The sequence below is a fragment of the Betta splendens genome, chromosome 12, assembly GCF_900634795.4.
Source record: "Betta splendens chromosome 12, fBetSpl5.4, whole genome shotgun sequence".
NCBI classification, from domain to species: Eukaryota; Metazoa; Chordata; class Actinopteri; order Anabantiformes; family Osphronemidae; genus Betta; species Betta splendens.
This window is the reverse complement of record NC_040892.2, coordinates 1,870,534-1,894,287: the sequence shown is the minus strand read 5'-3', so window position 1 is coordinate 1,894,287 and position 23,754 is coordinate 1,870,534. Positions and strand designations below refer to the sequence as shown.

The 23,754-nt window shown below is 43.4% G+C and overlaps 3 protein-coding genes across 3 annotated transcripts in view; 1 reads left to right on the top strand and 2 right to left on the bottom strand.

Annotated features, from left to right (window-relative positions):
• The window catches only part of il11ra (interleukin 11 receptor, alpha), a 31,133-nt gene extending 15,488 nt beyond the window's left edge, over window positions 1-15,645 (bottom strand). The window contains exon 1 of the mRNA XM_029169147.2: window positions 15,505-15,645. The gene's annotated coding sequence lies outside the window, so the exon portion shown is untranslated. The remainder of the gene's footprint in view (window positions 1-15,504) is intronic.
• A 2,412-nt stretch (window positions 15,646-18,057) lies between these two features.
• On the top strand, window positions 18,058-19,684 carry si:busm1-57f23.1 (uncharacterized protein LOC368621 homolog). Its single transcript, XM_029169809.2, has 5 exons — window positions 18,058-18,200; window positions 18,338-18,473; window positions 19,050-19,201; window positions 19,297-19,398; window positions 19,500-19,684. The coding sequence occupies exons 2-5, from the start codon at window positions 18,386-18,388 to the stop codon at window positions 19,602-19,604; spliced, it is 447 nt and encodes a 148-aa protein (XP_029025642.1). The 5' UTR covers window positions 18,058-18,200; window positions 18,338-18,385; the 3' UTR covers window positions 19,605-19,684.
• Window positions 19,685-20,303: 619 nt separating this feature from the next.
• Window positions 20,304-23,055, bottom strand: rassf6 (Ras association domain family member 6). Its single transcript, XM_029169808.3, has 11 exons — window positions 22,710-23,055; window positions 22,418-22,494; window positions 22,242-22,320; window positions 22,000-22,160; window positions 21,835-21,923; window positions 21,555-21,751; window positions 21,311-21,412; window positions 21,130-21,181; window positions 20,938-21,056; window positions 20,754-20,851; window positions 20,304-20,577 (listed from the first exon to the last, which is right to left on the bottom strand). Exons 2-11 carry the CDS (start codon window positions 22,474-22,476, stop codon window positions 20,502-20,504), a joined length of 1,032 nt encoding a protein of 343 aa, XP_029025641.1. The 5' UTR covers window positions 22,477-22,494; window positions 22,710-23,055; the 3' UTR covers window positions 20,304-20,501.
• Window positions 23,056-23,754: the final 699 nt, after the last annotated feature.

The window sequence follows — 23,754 nt, the reverse complement described above, 5'->3', positions numbered from 1 at the left end:
TGTGCCATTCACGGGAGGCTAGTATTGTCTGAATGTACAAAAGACACATGCACGTCATTATCATCACATCATTATGGACAAAGTTCTAATTCAACAACTAAATAACAATGCAAAACAGGCAATAAGTGACTCATTACATCTGCCAAGAGCACAGGAACAATGTCAAGGAGCTTCTCCAGTTTCAGAAGGCTTTCTTTCCATAGCATGTGTGTCTACTTGTAAGCCTATACAATGACTCACCCACGGCAGTCACCTTTCTACTGTAGCTCTTCCAGAAAGAACCAGAATAGACAGGGGAATGCAGCCATGGATATTGTCACTAGGGTGCACCCATAATGCAGTCATTCCACATCCACAGAGATGCAAAGCAACAAAGCCCGAGTCGCTAGAATACACAGTTTTCTCTTCTAAATACAACCGCTCCTCTCTTCGTAGACCACAACCAGAGTCATAAAAAATAATTGCAGAACATGCTAAAATTCCTGGGTAAAAACATTCCAGCCAAGCGAGAATGAGAGAGAATCGAGTTCAAAAACAGAGCGTTGAAGAAAGGCACAAACACGAGGGTTCAGAGTGGATCACAAACAGGACCTCATAGTAAAACGAGGTGTGCGCACAGTGACGATGACTAACTCCCTTTTTTTTAACCGGTGCTCTGAATGGCAGCGCAATCCCACATGGTGAGTCACGCAAACGCTGGCATGCCACTGCACATTCAGTCAGCTTTACAAGAGAAGACTTCAGACAGTGAGACAAGAGAAAGAAGAAGAAAAAACGACCAGGGGGCGAGAAAAAGGAGGTGATTCTGAAGCACAGAGGACTGAAGAGATGAGCAGAAATGCTCAGAAATGCAGAGAAAAACAAATATATTCGCTCTCTCTCTCACACACACACACGCACACGCACACGCACACGCGCGCACACACACACACACACACACACACACACACACACACACACACACACACACACACACACACACACACACACACACACACACACACACACACAAACACACACACACACACTGTTCTGGCTACATAACAGATTATTACAGGATGTCCTGTTGATGAGGACGGGTCGTTAGGGGTTATGTCATAAATTAAAGATTAACAAAGACTGATGTTTTGCACACTCCCTGAACATCCGTCAACAGTGTGTGTCATCATGTGACCCTGTGCTCAAGAACAGAAACAAGGAAATGGTGACAAACTGAGCTGATTAGCTAACCTCTGTGAAACAGGTGCACGTGTGCGTGGCTTCGTGCGCGCACATGCACTGAACCACCAACACACAGCTGTCATGCCAAGATAGCGTGGGCAGACTACAATGGCTGCGGTGTTTGCTCCTGTCACCATGGCAACCGCAGCGCGCACGGCTCGCCTGACCTTTGCAGGCGATAACACCCCTGCTGACTGACATCTGCGTGTTTGTGTTGTGTTTCCACATGCGAGGCCTCGCAGCGAGAGTCCAGTTTCGCACCGAGTGCATGGATCCCGCGAGTCCATGCGCATACACTCAGTGCTCCATAGGTGTGCATCGTGCCTGATACTCAGTGTAACAGATAAATATACAATCTGCAGCCTTTAAATGTGCAGTTATGCTTTTTCTGAATGGTTTTAATTAAATCATTTAATGTACCAAAGATGGTGTTATTCATCTTATATATTTATTACTAAAGTATCATAAATTATATTTACTACCTACTAATTAAGCACCAACTGGGCAGATTGGAGAGAATGTGACGCACACAAAGATAAATATTCTTAATAGCCAGTGTTCTTCAGCCAGGCTTTAAAATCAAAATCATCAAATGTGGACAGGTCGTTATAAAACACAAGACAAGGAAACAGCTGAGATGGAAAGATGAGAGGTTGCATAGCTGAGTCGGATAGAAGAGCCAATAAGCAAGGGAAATCTATTTAACAGGGAGCCTGAAAAGTACTGGAAATATCTGGCAGGGCAGTGACAAGACAGATACTGGGAAGTAGAGTCAGAACGTAGGATGGCAGAGACACAGAACACGGTGAACACTTTCACAAGGTTTTCCTTTAACAGCAATTAACTCATCGCGTGACCTTCAGGTATAAAATGTGAAATGCTGCAAAAAATATCACCTGCTTCTCCTACTCCTGTGGTTCTGCGTTATTTAAGCCAAAGTTTTCAAAAGTAATGACTGAAAAGATACATACGTCAAGGCATGGATACCACAGACGAAAGTGAAATGGACTCTAGAGAAACTAACGGCCAAGAGGCTAAACACACAAGAGTAATAGCTGCCATGTGTGGAGAGATAGCACCCGGCCGATCCACACGCCACGGCCTGCACTCAGGAAAATATGATTAGTTAATGCATAGGAAGAAAGTACAAAAAAAAATCTTGATAAAAGAATTACCCATGTGTGCTTACAACTGATAACTGCACTTTCTGTGTACGAGTTTGGCACCAGTCTCATAAACCTGTGTGGTGTGTGTTTACACATCTTTTGATCATTGGGCGGACAAATCTCAGACGTAAATGATCATTGTGAGGACATTTTGGCTACAACATCAAAGGCCTGGTCCACAGTTAAGACTTGGTTTTAGGATTAAGGATTTAACTACTATGAGTTTGAATTAGGACTCCAGTTGTGATGGTTGGTGTTCGAGGGAAGGGGCAAGACAATGGCAGAGGATCCTTACAACTGTAGACAGACAAATGTGTGAGTGTGTTTGTAGCGGCGGGATCTTGGCCTCAGTCCTACGACGATGGAATTTCCTCCAGCTCTGCCGCCAGGGCAAGATGGCTACCATATGCCAGCTAGTCCCACACGCAACCCCCACAGACACACAGCAAATGAAGACCACAAAGGTCTGTAACGGTGAAGCCACTTATAAACAAATACAATGCAGCACACAAAGGGGTGAAGGCTGAACTTGATTTCTGTAGGTTTAATATTTATAGTGGGAAAGGAACAGATTAGTTGATTTGATGCTAAATTTGGTTTTTAAAAGCTAAAGATCGGTCATTTTAAAGCATTGTAAAAAAAATCTACAGTTTTTTGGCAAAAAAACCTCCGAGTATGGAAATTAAATTGATTTAACTGCTGACCTTCCAAAGCTTAGCCGATGATGGATGCTGGTCCAGTGTCTGCCACATTTTTGTGGTACTTCCTCCCTCGCCTATAAGACATGTCCAGACATCTGGTGACCTATTAAGTTCTGCAGAGTTAAACATTTATCTAGAACTTTTAGAGATAGTGGAAAAATGGTGGCAGCTGCCTGACCTCAAGTACAGAAATTCTAGGACTTTAAAAAAAAATCACGATATTGGCCCGGTATCACAGTACACGTCAAAATGCGTGAATGCAAACCACAGCCATGATCGGAGTCCGCTGTCTCTGGTGTACAGGGCTTTGGCACTACTGGAAAAGGAGGACACACACCCGTAACCACAGGATCTGTGCTTAAATTTCCTGAGTAAACAGTTTAGTGAAGAAACTCATTGTCAAAGGATTCTCTGTTGTTTTGGATGTAAGATCCATCACTGCAGCACAGAGAGCTACTGTATCTGACAAATATGGCAAGAAAAGCTGGGATCAAAATCTAAGTCATCTGTTGGAGAAGTAGGTGGAACATTTGCTGAGGTGTGGACAAAGTCAACAATGGCATGTGAACACACAAAGCAGGCGCCGCTCACTCAGCTTTAGGGTTTTCATCCATTTGTGGTAATAAACCTTTAACAGACTTGATCTTCAGGACTTATGTCATTCCTACTGGTCTCCTGTGTAGCGACAAGCAGTCGACAGTCTACTATTAAACTTCACTTAGAGACATTTAGTTCCAGTTTAGTGGCTCTTGACTCCTGCATGACCGCGGACACGCTGGCCAAGCGGAGGGTGCGTTATGAAATCACCTTGGTTGCAAAGAGCCAGACAAACAAGCTAAACAGAAAACCATTCAAAGCTTCCCAGCGCTGATGGCCGAGTCCCACAATTAGTAAAGCAGTGATCAAACTCATTCTCTGCAGTGATCACCAACAGTCAAACTTCTTTTTCCAGTGAACCATTGTCCACATATTTAAATGACGTAGCAGTGTTGCTCTAAATTTCCTAGGAAACCAAGATAAATTTAGACTCCAGATGTAAAGAAGAACTGAGGCTCTGATCCTTAATTAATCTCCAAACAAATAACGGTTGCTACACTAGTGGGACTAATTGGACATGGATCATTTAACTCACACTAAACAGTTTACTTGATCTAAAAAAAGATGCAATTAATTAGAAATCAGGTCCTACTGACATTTGTTTTGGTTGTGTTGTAAATGTAAAGAATCAGAACCAAGTGCAAAGGAAACTTTTCCACACAAAAGCTCAAATGTAGATGTGATCTCACCTCTTAACATGTTTGGCTGTGTTTAACTACGTTTAAACTGTTTGGACTATGTTCAACTGGAGTCAGCTGGCAGCACCAGAACATTACCGTAAACCACAGCACTTCAGCTGTGGTCTGGAAAATTCCACAGCGATACCGTCCAAGTTATAACTCCCAGTCGTCTGAATACTGACCTACACATCTGCTGATGAACCTTAGACTGAGCTCTGACAAATCTCACAAAGAATGTGCGACTGTATATCACTTTGATGAATTTGTGCTGCTTTAGTATTTGAAACGCAGCAGTACAGTCATTCCCGCTAGTAGCCAGAAGAAGGTGATGGCCCGACAACAGCTACTCTGTATGAGCCAATGACAGGCTCTTAAACATACACCCACCTACTCACCCACATCTGCTCTGTATTATATGACAAGGCCTTACACAGAAAGCCACAGGAACATACATCCCTGATATCCATCCCTCACTGAAACAAAGAGATTCAGAAAGCAGAAGATGGGGAGAGAAGATGCACGAATATTCTATCACTGTAAAATAAAAGCCTTTATATTTTGCAGTAATACAGTGGAGCAAATTACAAAAACAGCTGTGCTAAATTTATTGTAACCACACTAGATACATCAGCCGTGTGTCATTTACTGGCTTCTGGTCAAAGCCTGAAAAAACAATATCATACACACACGCTCTCATACAGTATGTGGTGGCAGATCGTTGTACCAAACCCGGCCCAAGTCAATACGCCAGCAGCCTCGGCCCAGTTCTGCTCTGCCACACGGCTTTGATGATGATCCGCTGTGTGCGCTGTGAGTTGGCGTTTCTCTGTGTGCGCGCATGTGCATGTACACTTGACTGGCGCCATGCTACTGCTGGGAACAATTATAAAGACATAAAGCAGATAGTTGAAGATTGCTGTTTAATGCAATGCTGAGAAACACACTTGTGCATGAATATACACAAAATATGATATACTACATTGTCTAAACAAGAAAATAGTTTGTCTACACAAACAGTGCTTCCTTAAAATGGGGCTAAACCAACGCTAAGCATCGAGAAGTCTGATAACACAGGTCTAAATAAAGTGTTTAGACTAAATTCAGTATTTAAAAAAAAAACTTAAAAGGACAGTTTAAACTGGTTTAAACCACAATATCCACATGACTAATGATGTGGTGTTTAAGTTTTCCAAAGTCCTAACTTTTTACATTTTGTTTCAATCAATCTCATCAAGTCAATGTCAGAGCTGCAAACAGCTCATTTAAACTGTACTTCCATGTGACAACTGACTCTTAATGTCCCCGTAAACAGTCAGTGGTGGAAATCCAGCATCTTAAACAGCAATGACGTCTAACCTAAGGATACATCACAGCTGGACTGCTGAGCTTCGCATGCTGGACACTGCGCTTGTGCAAGTGGATAATGTTTGTGTAAATTATAAATTTTGGAAAAAATCCAACTCTAGAAGGTTTCATTCTAAAGCGGCAAATAAGACAGTACTAATGTAAACACAGGCATCCACACTGCTGGGAGCAACCAGTGGGATTTATCCATGCAGTCCATTTGTTTCTAATGCTTAGAATATTCTAAACAGATGATTAGGCCATCTATAAATAATTATAATATAATTACCAACATTATGGGTGGGACAAAACATTTATACACTTGATAATCATAACATTTAATGACACTGTATATATGAACAAAAACAATGTTTATGTTTTGTTAACATAATCTCTGTATCTCATATCATAGTACCTCACATCTTAATCTCCCTACTGTAGATTGCTGCTAATACACATCCCTACTACATAATTAGGACAGATTGTTGAGTCAAGTGGTCATCAACACTAACTTTTTTTTTTTTAAACCAAGCATTTGCTGATTTTTTTGGATTTGCTGACCCAGGACACTGCAGAATCATATATACCTTTTCGTTTGTCATCATTTTGCATTGTTTTGTGTCTTGGTTCTGTCTCCTTGTAAAAACAAATCTTCTGCAGTGCCGGCAAAAAAAAAAAAAAAAAAAAAACAACTCACCATGTGTCCAGCAGGAAGGAAAGCGTGCGGAAAACATACACCTAGATTACACAAATAAATTAGGAGGCACACACACACACACACACACACACACACACACACACACACACACACACACACACACACACACACACACACACACACACACACACACACACACACACACACACACACACACACACACACACGACCCCTGTTTGCCAGAGTAATGAGTCACACTGCTGGGAACTCCATGCTTTCCCTATTACTACAGACGGGCTGACTGATTGCCCTAACATGCTGAAAAGAGAGGTAGAAATGTTAGAAGGTAACAAATTGGAGACAATGGAAAAAGAAAATTAGATTTAGATAATAGAGAACTAAAAATGACTTTAGGAATGAGGAGACCAAAACCCAGTGAGATAGTGGGACAAAGATAGAACAGACAGACAGGGTGAACTCAGCTGTGCTTAATGTGCCTCAAGGGCCGTTCAAGTATGCACAGGGGCACGGTGGAACAGCACTTTTAATTTCCAGTCACAGCCTCCTGAGCCAATGAAAAAAACATTCCTATCAGAACATAAAAATGAAGAACGCCATGCTTAAATGTTTTACTACTAAGTTCGGTAGAACCTTCAAGAGTCTGGTCGCATGCACTTTCTCCGACCAGGCTGCTCAGAGAAACCATGCTTTTTTCCAACAATGCACACAGTAAACCTGGCCGCAGAGTCCATGTACACATGCAGTACAAATATGAATTCCATGGTTCGCAGATTTCAACTGTACAGAGACAAAACAGACCATTTTGACCATTGACCATTTTGTCACTCATTCACTCTGTTGCTTTCAGTTTCACTTCAGCTGGACTTCAATTAGAAACCGAGCCAGCAGTGTTCCATGTAATACTCTTAGCCTGGCCAACAGCAAACAGGAAGTGATGTGAAGGCAGTACATTTGTCATAGATACTGAACCAATGACGAGTGAACAGAGATTGCAGAGCTGGACAAGCACCAAGCAGCGAGCGCTTCCACACCCCCAACAGAGAGCAAGTTAAAAAACAAACCAAACTAATGAGCACTTGGCATTTAAGAAGGTAAATCAAAACCAAATGGGAAATGGAAATGAAAATAAACATCTCCAATGAAAACAAAAGAAACCCCATGGATAGCTCCAGCTTAGGGGGAGGTATGTGACAGGAATTCATATTTCAACTGTATGAAAGTATGATGAGCTTGCATCACTTGACCCCAGAGACTCACTGGAACATAAATTATGTTAACTTGAGATAGGCTGAGGTTAATTTATTGCAGACTGAGCGATGGGACTGGAATTGAGAAAGGAGGGAGAAGAAGACAAAACAAGAAAAGTGGAAATACAGCATGACCTGGTCGTCATAACTAACTCCATCCACACCTGCATTCATCTCTGATCAAAAAACAATTGTTGAAAAGTGAGTTTCTTTTCATGCCAAGTAGAATTAAATTCTCTACTGCGTGATCTTTTTGGCTGATTCAGTCAAAGAAAACAGCCCCCAAAGAAAACCCCAAGGAAAACACATGCACACACTCAAAGCTTCAGGACGTACAGTTGGAATATTAAGTCATAGCAGACAGGCGCTATACAGTAAACCAGCCTGGAGAGGAGAGTACAGTAAGTTAATGGCTTCTGCAAGAAAAATAAAGAGAAAGTCCTCGGCAGACTGCGTGGCTCTGCGGCAGATTGTGTTCACAAACAGCCAAGTATTCCAGCACTGTCTGAGATAGCAGGCAGATAGGAGACCAATTTACAGCCACCGCCATCGCTGGGTTCCATGTTTGTTGACTTTAAGACAGTGTCTGTGGGTGCGTGATCCACAAGGCCAACGACCATCGAAGGCAGAGGGAGTTCCAACCTCTACATCATCCCACTACGCGAAAGCCTTCAAATAATGACATTAATACTTGTGTTGAATTATTTAGATACAACAGGAAGCACACAAACCTTGGACCACAGGCTAAATTTGCTTATGAGCTTTTAAAAGGCGTGTTGAGATTAGTCCATCGTAGCTGAACTCCAGATGCAGACGTGACCAACATGGACGAGGTAAGGCACACTTTAACCAGTGTTATCTAACACAAAAGCCTTATGTTGACTCTTCAATGCTCTATTGAACAGTCCTTCAGTAAACAGTGTCCATATGCTCAGTAAATAAGCTTATCTCACCCAGCAAACACACGCGCGTCTCTGCAAACACGCTTATGACACTTGATCCATTATTTTGTCTCATTAATTTTACAATCGCCTTCTTCGAAGTTCAAGCAGCATAGCCGCTGTTGTTCAGTCTGCACGCTACAGACTCAGTTTATTAGACTCCATCTGGATAAAAAAGAAGTGAAGTGAAACACACAACTTCAATCTGATGTGTTGAATGCTGTTTAGAAAAGGTAACGAGCTGAAGGCTGAGGTCTCACTACTCTACTCTGTTCTTATTTGAAAGGACACATTTCTTTTTTATGAATGCACTGATGTCAAGGCTTGACTCACTGACAACAGCATAAACTGGCTATAAAACTCTGAGAACTCCAGCACACTGGCAGACAATGCCATATTCAGTCAACAGCTTATCCACGATAGATGTGATAAAGTCCATTACGCCAGAGAAATCCCAGAAGTCAAACTTTTATCAGCTTTTCAATTTCCAATTATGAAGTAAATAAATACGCCTATTACTACAGTGACAGGTTTATTTATGAAAATGAACACACTGTATTGTTAGACACCAACTGCATTGTAATTAATATCTAACAATTAACAAAATAATTTGTTTGAACTTGAACCCTGTAGATAAATGTACAACATGTACAGTAGCATGGTGAATTATGGTGACAGCTTACGGTTACAAGCAAGAGTTAGATTTCAGTATTGCTACACAAGCATTCAGAATGGTGGAAGGCCGGAGGACAAGGTGTGTACCCACTCCTCCCAAGCAGCACAACCACATCTGAAGTGAGTGTCATCCTCATCAAAAGCAGGAGACAACAGACACTCCACTGTGAATGAAATCTTAAGTAAGTCGTCCAATATAACCTTAAATCCCAATTCCACTCTTTCGGATAAAGGCTCGTTGGGTTCAACGAACTACAGTACAATCATGAAAAAAAACAATCGTTTGAGAAATTACAGTGACAACTTGCTAAAATTTGTTAACGTACTGTAACCTTGGTTTCATTCTTGTCTGTTGCCGTTACCTGCCTGCCAAATCTGATATGATCACCATGCTCGATAACACCCATTAATCATCCTTTGAAACTGCTAACGCTCCATAAAGACAACAAACATGACGGAGGAAGGGAGGGAGGGAAAGCAGAATGAGTAAGACAGACAGATAGTGAGAAAGAAAAACACACAACAAAAGGAAAACGGTGATGAGACACGAACAGGAAAAAGACATAGGTTTAGTGGATGCTGCCCACAGTGGTGGGCTCTGAGTAAACATCCAAGTCGTAGTATTTTAGGTCCAGGGCTACATGAAAGAGTTAATAGTAGAGCCAAGCATCCGCTGTCTGCAACCAGTCACAACCAGACTCATATGGGCTTGTTTGTAAAAAAACACAGGCTACGCAGAACGGAAGAAACAAAAGCCAGAAGCTTTGTCGTCCGTTTGTCTCTGGGAAGGCAAACAATTCAATATGGTGAAAATCAAATTCACAGTATAAAAACAATTCTGCGACACAACACGTGTTTTTATAGACACTTCGCTCCAGAAGAACCAACGTGTGTTTCCAAATAAATAACACAACGAACAGTGGTTGGTAGATCATCTCCATTCTGCAATAGAACAGAAAATGGCATTTATAATCCATTTACTTATGCAAAAAAACGACACTTTTATTGATGGGCGTCATTTCAGATGTCCAAAACCACATAAACCACAGACTACAGTAATACAGGCAATGTCTTTATCCCACACAGGGATTACTACTTGGTGTCTCCTGAACACTGTATACTGTTGGCAAAGTTGTACACTGGAGAAAAAGCTTGCTTCCATTGTAAGTTATAAAAATGAGGGTAGAATTTATTAAGAAATTGTGAAATCAAGAGAACACCTTCAACTTTTGACACACATTAAGCTTTTAGCTGCAAAGTGAGAAAACCTCAGCAAAACTATGGGAACACCAACACAGATCTGCACAACTACCTACAATGAACGAACCTCGAGAAGGCGAAATGAGCCTGTAATAATGAAGCCATTGAAGTAATAATGGCAGCGGATCCATGTGCTGAGCTGACAAACATCAGGCTCACCAGCAGAACGTTTTCAGGTGAACACGAACCACTGCAGGGTGAGAGTCAACACCCAGCAGCCACCACGCCGGTGCACTCTGGCCGCACCAGCTTGTAAATCAATCCACAGTATTCTTCACGCTGGTTTGGCAGGTAACCACTTACAATGTAGAGGTAGAGCTTTATACCAAAGCAATCAACAGAGCATTTCTCTCCAGCACAGACCTATATTCCGCCAAAGTCTAAAACCCTTCTCAGTAGGCTGTATTTTCACTGTCAACACAGCACAGGACAGAGTAGTTACAGTATGTAAGCCTAACCTGGTGCACTTTGCTTACACTGGCACGACTGAGGCAAGTTGTCAGCAAGTTCCTTAACACACACTGTATTAATTTCTATAATACTGGTATGTTAGTGCCCTGCAATAGACTGGAGACCTGTTCAGGGTGTACCCTGCCTCTCGCCCTGAGATAGTTGGGATAGGCTCCAGCACCCCCTGTGACCCCTGAGGGAATGAGCAGTAGAAGATGGATGGATGGATGGATGGATGGATGGATGGATGGATGGATGGATGGATGGATGGATGGATGGATGGATGGATGGATGGATGGATGGATGGATGGATGGATGGATGGATGGATGGATATGCAAAATGGAGGAATTAAATCCAGGGAAGTCTACAGTAGAGCTGTAGCTAAAGGGGTTACCTGTAATGGAAGTGCATAACATTAGCATGGAAAGAAAGCCTATCTTCAACTCATCCCATTCTTGGATTTATCTGTTTATTTGGACAGCCAGTTCATCTCAACAAGTGATAAATATTCCACTCTGTGTTCTCCATTCAATCCATCAGCTGGTTTTCAACTGTTCAAAATGATTTTCATTATTAAGAAAACCCTTTAAAAGTCCCACAATGTGGAAAATATGTGTTGTGGTTCTATTCCACATTTAAAAGTAAATAAAAAAACAGCACATATGTCATTGTAACTGTATTTAATCTATAGTATCGTGTAAGCATCTTGCAGATGGTGTAGAGCATGAACATCTGGGAATCTGGCACATTGCAATACAATGTGTAGAAAAAAAACACCATAACATGAGAGAAGTGGGATGTAACCGACTAGAAGACGATGACCATTAGTGGGCACAAAAACCTAAAGGCAACAATGGGTTCATCGTGTTTGGAAACTAACCCGTTACAAGTGTGGTTTGAAGCTTTATGCCCCATACAGCTGCTGCTATGGTAGATTGAGTTAGAAACACAAATATAACAAAGTAAAAAATACTACAATACCCAAAATAATACAATGCTTGTTTGTACTTTTTGTTTCCATTTTCAATAGAACATAATTTGTGTCATTAAAACTTCAAAAACATCTTTAACTATAGTTTTTAACAGCATTATGTACTTATCTATTATAACCTCACACAGTATATGATATGAGGCCAAATGAAAAAAATGTGTGCTATTTTAGTGTGAAACATTTAGTCTCCTGACAAAAATATGTGTTTTTCCCCCAATCTAAAACAGATGCAGCAATCTTCAGATGTTTGGCATCATGTATCATGTATCAAAAGGCCAGTAGGGTTTCTTCCAGAGCCGCCATTATGCGTTCAACCACTCTACAGAGAGATGTTTATAGCAGAACATGCAGAGCTAGCAGTGGCAGTGGCTCCAGCTGCACGAGGAGCATATCGCACCATTTCCCACACTGCGCAGTAAAAACAGACTGCACTTTCACTACTTTCATTACTGACCAGCTGACCTTCAAGGACGCCACAGAGCCGCAAAGTCAAAGTTGTGGCTAAACCTGCAGCAAGTTCAGATAATTCCAGAGGAAGATGGTTTTGACTGGTTGGAAAAACGAGTTGACTAGTTTGTAATTGTGTAACCTGTATCTCAACAACCAGGTGAACTCCTAAAGTATACTGAACACAGCTCTTCATAAGAGGCGCGTGGGGATAAAATGCATGAACAGCAGCACAAAGGAGGGAAAATACCCCAATCTAGGCCCCTCAAAGTTGGTTTAATATCAAGAGCTGGCTCTTTCTGCCTGCCTGAGTGTTTCACACACACACACACACACACACACACACACACACACACACACACACACACACACACACACACACACACACACACACACACACACACACACACACACACACACACACACACACACACACACACACACAGTGGCCTCAGGCCTGGCAAGCAGCTCTCAACTTCTTGGAGCAGCTTTCTCTCTAATTTAAACTTGATTGCCATGGGCCCTCTGTGTGTGACTAGTGAAATATGAGTGCGGAGAGGAGCGTATGAAGGCTTGGACCGAGTTTAGCTCTGTATGCATGCGATTATGAGTGTGTGCTCTGAAGTGCTGGATGGCTCTGACTCTGCGCCTGTGCATGTGTGCGTGCGTGCACAAGACTTGTGTCAAGGTCTAAGTGTGCATGTGGCTTTTCGGGCCAAAGAGGCTGGACTGCCACTGACAACTGTCTGCAGGGAATTAGGGAAGCGAAGTAGAGGCAGGCTGAACAGCACAGCCTTTCTCCAAGCAGGAGGTGTTTGGTCCTCAGCTTTGCAGAACGGAGCTGTATTACAAATACGTTTAAATCCCTGCTTCTGATTGATTAATCTTCTCTGAGCATCCATTCTTATCATAAAAGCCCCTACGGCATTTAGTGTAACTGTAAACTACAGGTGAAAAACTTTTCATCCACATTTTCTCACTGAGCCGTACAACTTCACACAACACACAGTGACCATGACCACACCAACCCCAACTAAATGCATGTAAACATCAATGTCAACATTAATTTGAAGAAGCGTATTTTTAACTTTCTACTGAAACTGCACTGTGCATTTTAGGTTTCACTCTGCATAAAGATGACACCAAAATAAGTCGGGCTTTGACTGGAGAAGAGTGGGAACCTTGGATTTCCCTTTCGTCTTTGTTTATGTCTGCAGCACCTGAGTCAAGCACAAATTTGTTCGCTAAATGTATTTCTATATTGTTTTTACAGGGTTTTGGTCACAATGTTTGAGCAGCAAAAATAAACTCCTGGCTCCTTTAATAGTGAGAGACAGAGAGACTTGAATCCGTGTGTACGTTAACATCCCACAGGTAAACAGCAAGGTGTCTGGTAGAAGCAGAAGGAGAAGCGCTGCTGGTACGACAGCTTTCTTAAATCCAATGGGATTTTGACAAACTGGGGATTAAAACAAAAAAGACAAGCCCCAGGCCACCCAGTCTGTGAAGCGAAACCCATAAACAGAAACGTCCGCTGTAACTGACAGAGATGCAGGGAGCGGCCAGGTATGTGGCACCTCTCTACACGGAGCCCACAGAGACGCTCTCGACCCAAGACAAACAACAATAGAATCATATCACGCTGCTGAAGTAAAGATAAAAGACTGAAAACGCATGAGTAACATCTTAAGAACAGCTAAAACTATTTTCCCCAGTTTTGCACATTCAGTGCAGTGGGTAAAACTGTTGTGAACCATGTCCTCCTCATCCTCACACTCATTTTGGTTAATTCATGACATAGAGTACAGCTTTAATTCAGAACGAAAATCACATGAACAAGCTGAAACTGAGAACTTCACAATTTGCCTATTCGTCTCTGAGCTTTTCTTGAACTACAGTCAAATTCCTCGTGTACGACAACAGATCGTTGATTCTGTTTAGTTGCACTTTATCACTTCTTTGATGCATCACAGGCCAGTCTGTTTCATAAACAACCCCGGGCACCGGCGTCACATTGCAGGATTTGCGGGTGAGGCTCGAACTCTGACGTCCGCCGTGCAGTTGAACACTCGCGCAAGAGCGAGTTACATTAAGCCTGATTTTCATAGCAGCTTTCAGCGACGGTACACAGCGATCCTTGACCTACATTTTCATTCAAACGTGACGCCATCTCAGCAAATTGATTCAAACGTGAGGAAGACTTGTGAGCGTCGCCGCTGTGCCTTCATCCACCACCTACGATCCTTCACCCACTGTCAGACCCCCGGGCTCGGCCTTTCTGCTCGCTCTCTTTGCATTCCTGTTGAGCTCTATTTAAAGGCTCCGCTGGCTGGAGGAATGCACATCTGCAGTGAGACTGCATCCCGCTGTCCATCCGTCCGTCTACTGCACTTATATTTGAATGTATGCATGAATGTATTCATTAATTTATTAATTTATTCTGTGCAGTATCATTTGCTATAGTCCTATAAAAATAAGAAAAACAAAGGGGGGCAGTGTTGTTTATGACATCAAACAAGTGTGTTGGGATGACTCATAGTTTGAAATGTTCATTTATTCGCTGCCAAGTGTGTTCGTGTTCTTGGGTTTTGGAGCTAAAGTCTAAATAAATACAAAGACCAGAGGTTCCACTTTGCAGAGCAGACCTTTACACCTTATTACTTATATGATTACATTAAGATAACGTCCTGCTTACGCGCAGGAACCATAACCAGCATTAACCACAGGTGAGCTGTCATATATTCTACCAAGGACATTCTTATCAACTACAGTTTTTATACTACATTATTCCTGATGCACACAAAACACTGCGGCAGCATTTTCACCACAACCCCCACGTTTATGTCACATTTCCCAATTATAAAACAGTAATGAATAACAGAGTTGACTTAGAATTGTGAGACCCCGTCTTTCTACTAAGTCCTGTGACGCTCAAGCAGCAGCCAGCAGGACGCATCCCCAGCGCGGACACGCGCGTGGGAGCGCGCAGCTCCCTCCCGTCGCGACCTCAGGCGGATCAACTTTTCTCGTACCCACGCACAGCTCCACAGCCGCTGATCCCCCCGCCCCGCCCGCCTTCACGCACTCCCCGGCGCCCAACTCACCTTGGAGCGTTTCCCCGCGTTACACAGGCATGATGGCGCTGTCGTCTTCCATGGCTGAGACGGGCGAGCTGGTGTCCGGCGCTCCGGCGACGGCTGAAGACCAAACTAGCGGGACGGGGGAGCAGCGAAGTCGGGCTACGAGGCGAAGGAGGGGGAGAAGAGGAGGCCGGACGAATGGACGCCGTCTTATTGGCGGAGCCGCCCGTCAATCATCGCGCTGAGTGGGCGGGTCCTGACTGTAAGAGGATTATTTAGGCTAAACTGTTAGCAGAGTTCCCAGGTGTCAGACAAGGAATGCGCCGCAGAACTAATTAAACTAAAAGAAAAAAATCTTTTACGTCTAATAAAATATTTAAAAAGCAACTGCACTCAAGTATTTTTTGCATATATGAACTCACATCAAAGCAACTTTAAACTATAATTAACTTCCAGGAGGACTCTGTGGGGATTTAGTCTCTGCAGAACTGTGACCTTGCTGGATGAGACACGGCCCTGACTGATGTATTTATTTACCCCAAGTGTGAGCAGAACACAAACATCACAACCATTAATAGTTGCAGGGGCTGATGCCTCATTAGCAAACGGAGCGATCTTTTGCTCATCCTTGTTAATGTAAACAAGAGAGGGCAACAAACACATTTGTCACTGTAACACGATCCAGTACAACAACAAAAGGACCCAAGGTTGGATTAACACCCGTCTCATTCATTTTCATGGGTTTTCATATTGGGTGGCTTTAAGCTGCACATTTATACATTATGACCAGATTCTTCATTGGTGATTCAGTAACACCTGCCTACAGTATGTGACGCACTATCCATATCATGGCAGCAGATAAGCTGTGTGTTATAGCGCGCCAGCCAGACTGAAAAAGTACAGTGAACATGTGTTTGATTAACAGAGTTGTACCCTATCATAAAAGCAGGTACAGGGGTGGACCATCGTGGTCAGATTTAGACTACATATTTGTATTGTGACTTTGACCTTTGACCTACATTGTCCTCAGAACTGAAACAGTGATGCAAATCCTTTGCAGCTGACGGTCATTATTAACAGAGTGGACAGGACCAGTCTGGATGAGAAGTGGCGGTTGGTGCACACGGTCCACTCGCCAGGCCAGCGACGCTAATGTCAATTATTCCATTCAAAAGAGGGGATTTCCAGTTTGAACAAACCCTGCCCATTACAGGCCTCCACTATGGGGTTGGGGGCTATTAGAGACAACAGTGAGTTCAATCAGGCACACATCTGAAACAGTGACACAGACAGAGCTCTGCAGGTTTTCAGCCTATTTTAGTCACATTTTATGTCCATCTATTTGAAACTGGCTGTATGTATGTATGAGGTTTTCTCAATCCCACAGCAAATACTACTTCTATGAAACTGTGAGGGTTGAGCTGAAACCCTGGACTGCTCTGCTCCTTTTTCCTCTGACTGTTTCTCCATCTGCATGAGCTTTTTTTACACCCACTACATCTGCTTGTCCATCTGCCTCACTACCTGTCAGTCTGTTCCATCTGCCTATCTGCTGTCTCATCTGTCTATCTATTCTTTCTCATCCAGAACATCCATTTAGATATCTCTGTTTATGCTGCCTGTATTTTAACATCACTCATCCTATCTCTCCCTGTGCCAGATGGAAATTTAACTTTAAAATCAACATAAATGTTATATTACAAATAGTCTGTCAGACTTTACTGTCTGAGTAAAGACTAAACTGACAGTGATTTGTTTAGCAATAATTCAACAATCTGCAGTCACCGTAGGTCACGCTAGTACATAAGCAGTAAAGCATCTCTGAGCCACAGTGAGTTTTAGGTGGAACACTCTTTCTAAAAGTGAAACAATGTGTTTTACCATCTGAAATAGCTGTTCAGTCTGTGAACCACCTGTTGCCACATGTAGTGGGGTGTTGCCTCCCTCTCCTGGATGCTCTGTCCTATTGCATGCTTAGGTCAAAATACAGCTGCACTGTAATTAAAAAAACTGTTATTTTCAGATTATATAATTCATCTTGATATGAAGTCATTGTTGAACCTGTTTATTATAGATAAAAAAAACACAGGTGGAATTAGTTATTGATTATTTGATTCCTAACTTCCAACTGTAGTTTTTGAGACTCAACGTAATCCATGTGCAGCATTGAGGGACCTCATGCCACGTGTGGTCTGTAGTGGTTCGGTTGGTTGTCGTGCCATTGTTCTGTGCAGCCATCACAACATTGCTGCGCTTGTTCAACTTGTTTTTGGACAGAAATAGATGACCATAAAAATAAATCTAAAATAATCTGAATAATAACACGTATATTATTAAAGCAGTTACAGCCATACAGTCTAGATAAACCGACACTTATACAGTGAGTGATCTGCCTACGAGTGTGTTATGTGGTTCAGCTGTGCTTTGGTTTGTTCGCTGACTCACTGCCTGCCACTGAGCTCCATGAAAGTACGCATTCATTTGTATACACACACAAAGACAACACCAGCGTCTCCACACACACGCAGCAGTCAGCGCTGTGGAGTCCACTAGCGCTCATTGTTCGGGTGTGGTCTCGCCGCCTCGTTAAACATACCAGAGCCGTGCTATTCAGCGGTCACACCCTGTGCCTCCCTCACTTTTCTCGCTCGCTCACTTTCCAGCTCATCTGTCTGCTTCACTGAGGCTCCAGCATTCACTTGGTGAGGAGCATTACAAAGGTGGTTCTCATGTCTCACTGCACGGCAGCATTTAAAGCTTTTAAAGCTTTTTAGAAACTTTTTATCTATTTATTTTCAATATTGTTTAACAAATCCTTTTTATTCTCTCTCCTTTTGTGGAATCTGGACGATATCAGCACGGGACGCAGGACGATTGGAGCTGACGTCGAGACGAAAGTCTGAAGATGTATCTGCCAGTATCTTTGCTGATTTGTCTGTCAGTGGCCCAGCTGAGCACGGGACAACAGGCTGTGGAGGAAGTCATCGTAGCAAGTAAACAGCAACATGGACAATAATCAGGAATATGTGTTGTTTTATATTCATTTGTATGAAACTTTGTACAATAACTGTTAATTAGATAATATACTGTACATATGACAATACATAATGAGAGGAATGTTATCCGGTTGATTTCCATCAGTGGATGTCACTGACAATGCAGATGAACAGGATAGAGTGAATTATGTGTAATGCACGAATGTAGAAGCTATTTAACTTTTGAACCTAAACAAAGGTTCAAGTGTTCTTTTAGGTGTGTGCCTGTTTGGTGATGTTTTTGTCTGCAGACATTGACACAGTGTAGTGTGGTCGGGTACAGTGAGTCAGAACATTTGCTCTGGCCAGCGGCAGATGAGTTGTCATTGGCTCAGTGAAGTTGGTTTTGGAGCCTGCTGAAATAACGAATAGAACTGATTACATGAGGAACAAGCTGCTGCTCTGCGTTATATGCAGTGACTGTGTGTGTGTGTGTGTGTGTGTGTGTGTGTGTGTGTGTGTGTGTGTGTGTGTGTGTGTGTGTGTGTGTGTGTGTGTGTGTGTGTGTGTGTGTGTGTGCGTGCGTTGACTTAGGACGGGTTCCTCTCCTCGGTGGCTGGGCTCCAATTAATCCAGAGGCGCGTGATCTTCAGAGCGCAGCTCATTTTGCTGTGACTGAATTCAACGCTAACTCCAAGAACGAGAAGATGTTTAAACTGGTTTCGGTCATTGTGGCTAAGCTTAAGGTGAGTAACACGTCTTCCACAGTCATTACATCACTGGACCTGAGCCATTCTACAGCCTCCTACTAAGTTCTGTTTGGTTCTGTTCATCTCATTAGGTGACCAATGTGATCCACTATAAGTTCAGTGCTGTCCTGGGAAAAACTAAATGCCTCAAGTCTGCACAGCGTGATTTGGAAAGCTGCAATCTTCAGCAACGGGTAAATCTAGTGTGTTACCGAATAATATAATATTATAATAATATAAGTGAAGTAATATTTCTCTACTGTGCACTAATAAACTGTAAGTTTTGCCTTTGCAGCAGCTGAAGTGCTGGTTTGAAGTGACCTTTGACCCCCGCAACGATCAACATGAGATATTGACCCAAAAGTGCAGGAGACTCCCTGATAAAGATTCAAATATTTAATGAACTGGATGCGTTTCTATCTTCTCCGGCTTTGATTGATTTTCTAGCAACTGTTTCATTAAAGGTGTTTGGAAATAACAGACCCTGAGTAGATGGTGCATCTACGTTTGGCCCCACACACCACATAATAATAATAAAACATAAGCTGTAGCTGGGGCTGCTTTCAGCCTTCAGTGGAACTCGACACTTTAATAAAACATCCAGTTACTGTTTATTATCATCATGTAGCAATTCTTCAGACAAGAGGAAAATCCGACTCAGCGCTTAGTTAATATCAGGCTGCTCTGTGGGTTGGAAAGCAAAGAAAAGTTATAAGCAGCACCACTTACTCTGTCATGAATCGGCCGCTGAGGGTCAGTTTTTCCATCTGTGTGGCCTCGAGCCTCAGGCAAATACAAGCGACTGCAGCAAAAGGCTGCGAAGCTTAGAGCTTTAACGCTGCTCTCTCAGGACAAAGGCAGCGCTTTATGAAACATTCTACTGCATCTGAAGTCGTGCTCTTCAACAGACTTAAGTGTCCCTGAAGTTCCTCTTTTGGACATGTTGTTTTTTGTACTAATGTTCATCCTAAAAAAGCCGTGCTGAAAACTTCAAGGTGACTCCACACAAATCAACTGTACAAAACTTTTAGCAAATAAACATCTGTAAAAAACTATGGAAATGACAACACACTAACACGTGTATTCAACACACTTCATACTCAGTTATTTACATCTTTATGTTATGTTATGTTATTATACAGGTACAAAACAAATAAATCAAAAAGACAGACAGGCTTCATTTGTAAGACTTTTTCTGAATGTAACAGTGTAACGTGTTTCCTTTAATTTCTTCACTGTTTTTGCGTGTTTGTTGAGGAGACTGAGCAGAGGCTTCAGGCTCCCACAGTCTGAAGCGTCAGACGCTGGTCTCAATGTGAGGAGATATCTTACTGTTCAGCATGTGGGACAAGAGTCTGTGATGGTGGTTGTACCTGTACAAAGACACACATACAGAAACATGACGAGCTGGCGCCATCATGTGGCCACAAAATGCTACTTCAACCACTCTAATATAAACACAGTAAACACACAAGTAAAAAACAGGAGCACATGAAGACAGTTCTCTGAACAGTGATATTAATTATTTATTAAGAACTCTTACACTTACTTATTAATGACCATCTGGATCTCTCGGTTCTCCTCCTCTTGGAGTTTCTGGAGAACCTGCTCTAGAAGCGGAAGCTCCAAGTTGAGGTACTGGGCGACCTGAGCAACAGGAGACAGTACATCCACTGTGTAATGTATGAATGGGGCAGTTTGGTTAAAAGAAGTTGAAACCTCACTGCACTCACGTCGTTGCTCACTTCCTCCTCATCCGCGTCCATCAGGAAGATCTTCATGATGTCGTCAGAGGGTCCCTGCAGGAAGCGCTCCCACAGAGGCTCGTCTCTGTTGCTCAGCTTCTTCTTTTCTGGATGAAGCGCAGACGCTTTTGTCATTTCGCTGTTCGATTCGCCTTCTGGCTACAAGCGGACAGAACATACCTCCACTCTGGTGAACACAGTACAGAGCAAACTCCTGGGGATCGTTCTGTATCTGTGGGAGGAGGAAATAGGAAACATCTGTTTTCACTAATTACAGTAAATCTCAGATCCGACGAAATCTGATAATTGAGTTTTTATATATACTGTATTACTACATTCTATTACATTAAGAAAAACAAACCTTGAACTTATTTAGCAGTTGTTCAATAACCTGGTACGTGGTCATCTGGCTGGTGATGCGCACTTTTGTTGGCGTACCATAGGACGGGGTGAAGACGGAGGTCTGTAGAAGAACAGAGGTGGTCAGTGCCAATGCGTACGATAGGACATAGAGCAGAGTGAAAGGTTCACCAAGTCACAGCCTGGAAACCTCAAGGTCAAAAGGTCAAGGACCGAGAAGAAGGCCCCGGGTCGAGGAAACCCACCTTATAGTTATAGAAGTGCCCGTTGATGGAGAAGCGATGCTGCCGCTCTCGCTCTTGTTGTGCCACAGACTTACGGACCTTCCTCCTCTTAATTAACGAGGCGTCGCTCATACAGCGAAAGAGGTTGGACTCGGCCTCCAGTTCCAGGTGCTTGTGCCTCATCGGACGAAGTGTGGAGGTCTCATAAACAGGAGGCTCTTTTAAATGTTCAGAAAGAGAGAGAGTGAGAGAACACGGAGGCAGCTGCTCAGAAGCTGCAGCTGATGGGACTCGTAACAACCTGGCGCGGGGCTGTTTACGTCCTGCGCCGTCTCCGGCATCTCGTCGATCTGGTGAAGGTCAACGCATTCCCCCCAGCGCGTCATGCCCCTGTGGAGTGGACGGAAGGTTTGAGACTCCAGCAGCCGCCTAAGAGCTCAGCTTGTGTCGGGATAGAAGAACCCGCCTCTTGTGTTCCAGCGGACTGACGGGACTGGTGGGTTCAGGCGAGGTCAGGGCAGCGAAGGGAAGCGTCAGCTTGTCGTCCTGTATTTTGAGCCTGATGAGCCTCCGGACGCCCCAGCACACGTTCAGGAAGCCTTCCACCACCACGTGCCCCCCCGCTCCCTGTCCCACCGACAAGCAAGTTCACTTTCCACAACACAGCAGAGAGAAGCCACGTGCTCACGATCACTAAAGCGACAATACCACAGAGTAAGCGAGGTGCAGCTGCGTCTGGTCCTTGAGGAAGCAGTTGTAGGTGGTCAGCAGTGAGAGAAACTGAGCTCTGAAAGGAACACGACAGATGATCTACTGTACATTTAGCCTTTTTACACAGGACTCGCGGAGTCCCGTCACGCGCTGAGCTCTGAGTGAAGCCTCACCTGGACAGCGTCCTCCCGTCTCCCGTCTGGATCGCGGCGCTCGCAGCTCCTCTATTCATGTCCGGCTGCGTGAGCTACTGTTGGAACAAACAGGACATGAGTGAGACATGCTGAAGCGGCCTCGTCTGCAAACAGGGACAAGCGATGAGACTGAAGCCAAACTACAAATGCAGCTCCCATCACAGCAGCTTCTAAATAAAGACGCCTGCGCAGGGTTGTGACAGCGCCGCTGGAAACCAACGAGCGCCCGCACGTGACTGTCCAGAAATAAACAATATAATTAGAGACTTACCTTCAGTAACATAGCAAAAGCAGGCCTCTCCCTGCAGCCTCGCTCCCTGTCGCTCTCTGAAGCCTCTTATATTTATCCCTCTGTCTTGTGCTCTTTCACTTTCTTTTTTTGTGCTTGCGTTCAAGAGGTTCAATAACACTACTCCACCCAGTGACCAGCAATGACAGCGTGGACCCGACCATTTGCCTACTCTTGAACCCTGTGCACGGAGCCTGCTGAAGCCTTCATGTGGGTTCTGCCGCGTGTCCTGAAGGCAGCTGCCGTCCTCTCCTCTCTGTCTCAGGTATTCAGCAGCTGCTGCACCAGCGGCGCCGCCACGCCCACCTCTGACTGACACTTTGTTTTTCTACAGACACAAAATCAAGTTTCTACTGGCGACAGCATAGTTTAAAGGCGCAGTGCAAAAAAGAATGCAGGAAAAAAAAAAAATAATAAAGCGGCTTCATTTCATTCATTAAATGCCGTTTTCCATATATGACACGTTCAAAACTGCACATACTGGGACAAAGGCTTCACATCGCATGTATCTAAAACCCTGAGCATGTTTAACACATGATGTACAGTATGCGCTCTTTGAACATGTAAATCAATGACATCCAAGCAGGAACAGGAGCATTCCCATTATGAAGCTCCAACGAGCAGCTACGACGATAGCGTGAGACTGTTCAGCGACTGAAGTGAAATCAAAACTAATCAAGCAGAAGTTTTTGAATTGTTTTGTTGTTACCTACTGTTCCATCTGAACCAACGACTCCGGAACTTCGAGTGCATTTGTTTTTGTAACTCCTGTTACTATAACAACCTGCTCACAGACTGTACATACGTGGATGTTAGTACATACAAGGATGTACAGTCTTGTCTTTAACTTCAACACACGCGCAGCTTCCTGTCGGTTTTTCAGGCCCCAACACGTCTGAGGTTCCCTGAAGCACACGTTTCGTTTGGTCGACCTCACCGGCAACGTTCCAGTTTAATAAGCTGTCAAAGGCTATTAACCCAACACAGGCCTGAGGCGTCTCTCTCTTATCAACAGCCTTCAAGGAAT

Coding starts and splice junctions, on each gene's coding strand:
- si:busm1-57f23.1 (XM_029169809.2), top strand. CDS start 18,386: ATGTATCTGCCAGTATCTTTGCTGATTTGTCTGTCAGTGGCCCAGCTG. Junction 19,202..19,296: donor TCATTGTGGCTAAGCTTAAG/GTGAGTAACACG, acceptor TCATCTCATTAG/GTGACCAATGTGATCCACTA. Junction 19,399..19,499: donor GCTGCAATCTTCAGCAACGG/GTAAATCTAGTG, acceptor TTGCCTTTGCAG/CAGCTGAAGTGCTGGTTTGA.
- rassf6 (XM_029169808.3), bottom strand. CDS start 22,476: ATGAATAGAGGAGCTGCGAGCGCCGCGATCCAGACGGGAGACGGGAGG. Junction 22,161..22,241: donor TGCACCTCGCTTACTCTGTG/GTATTGTCGCTT, acceptor TCGGTGGGACAG/GGAGCGGGGGGGCACGTGGT. Junction 20,578..20,753: donor ATCCAGATGGTCATTAATAA/GTAAGTGTAAGA, acceptor GTCTTTGTACAG/GTACAACCACCATCACAGAC.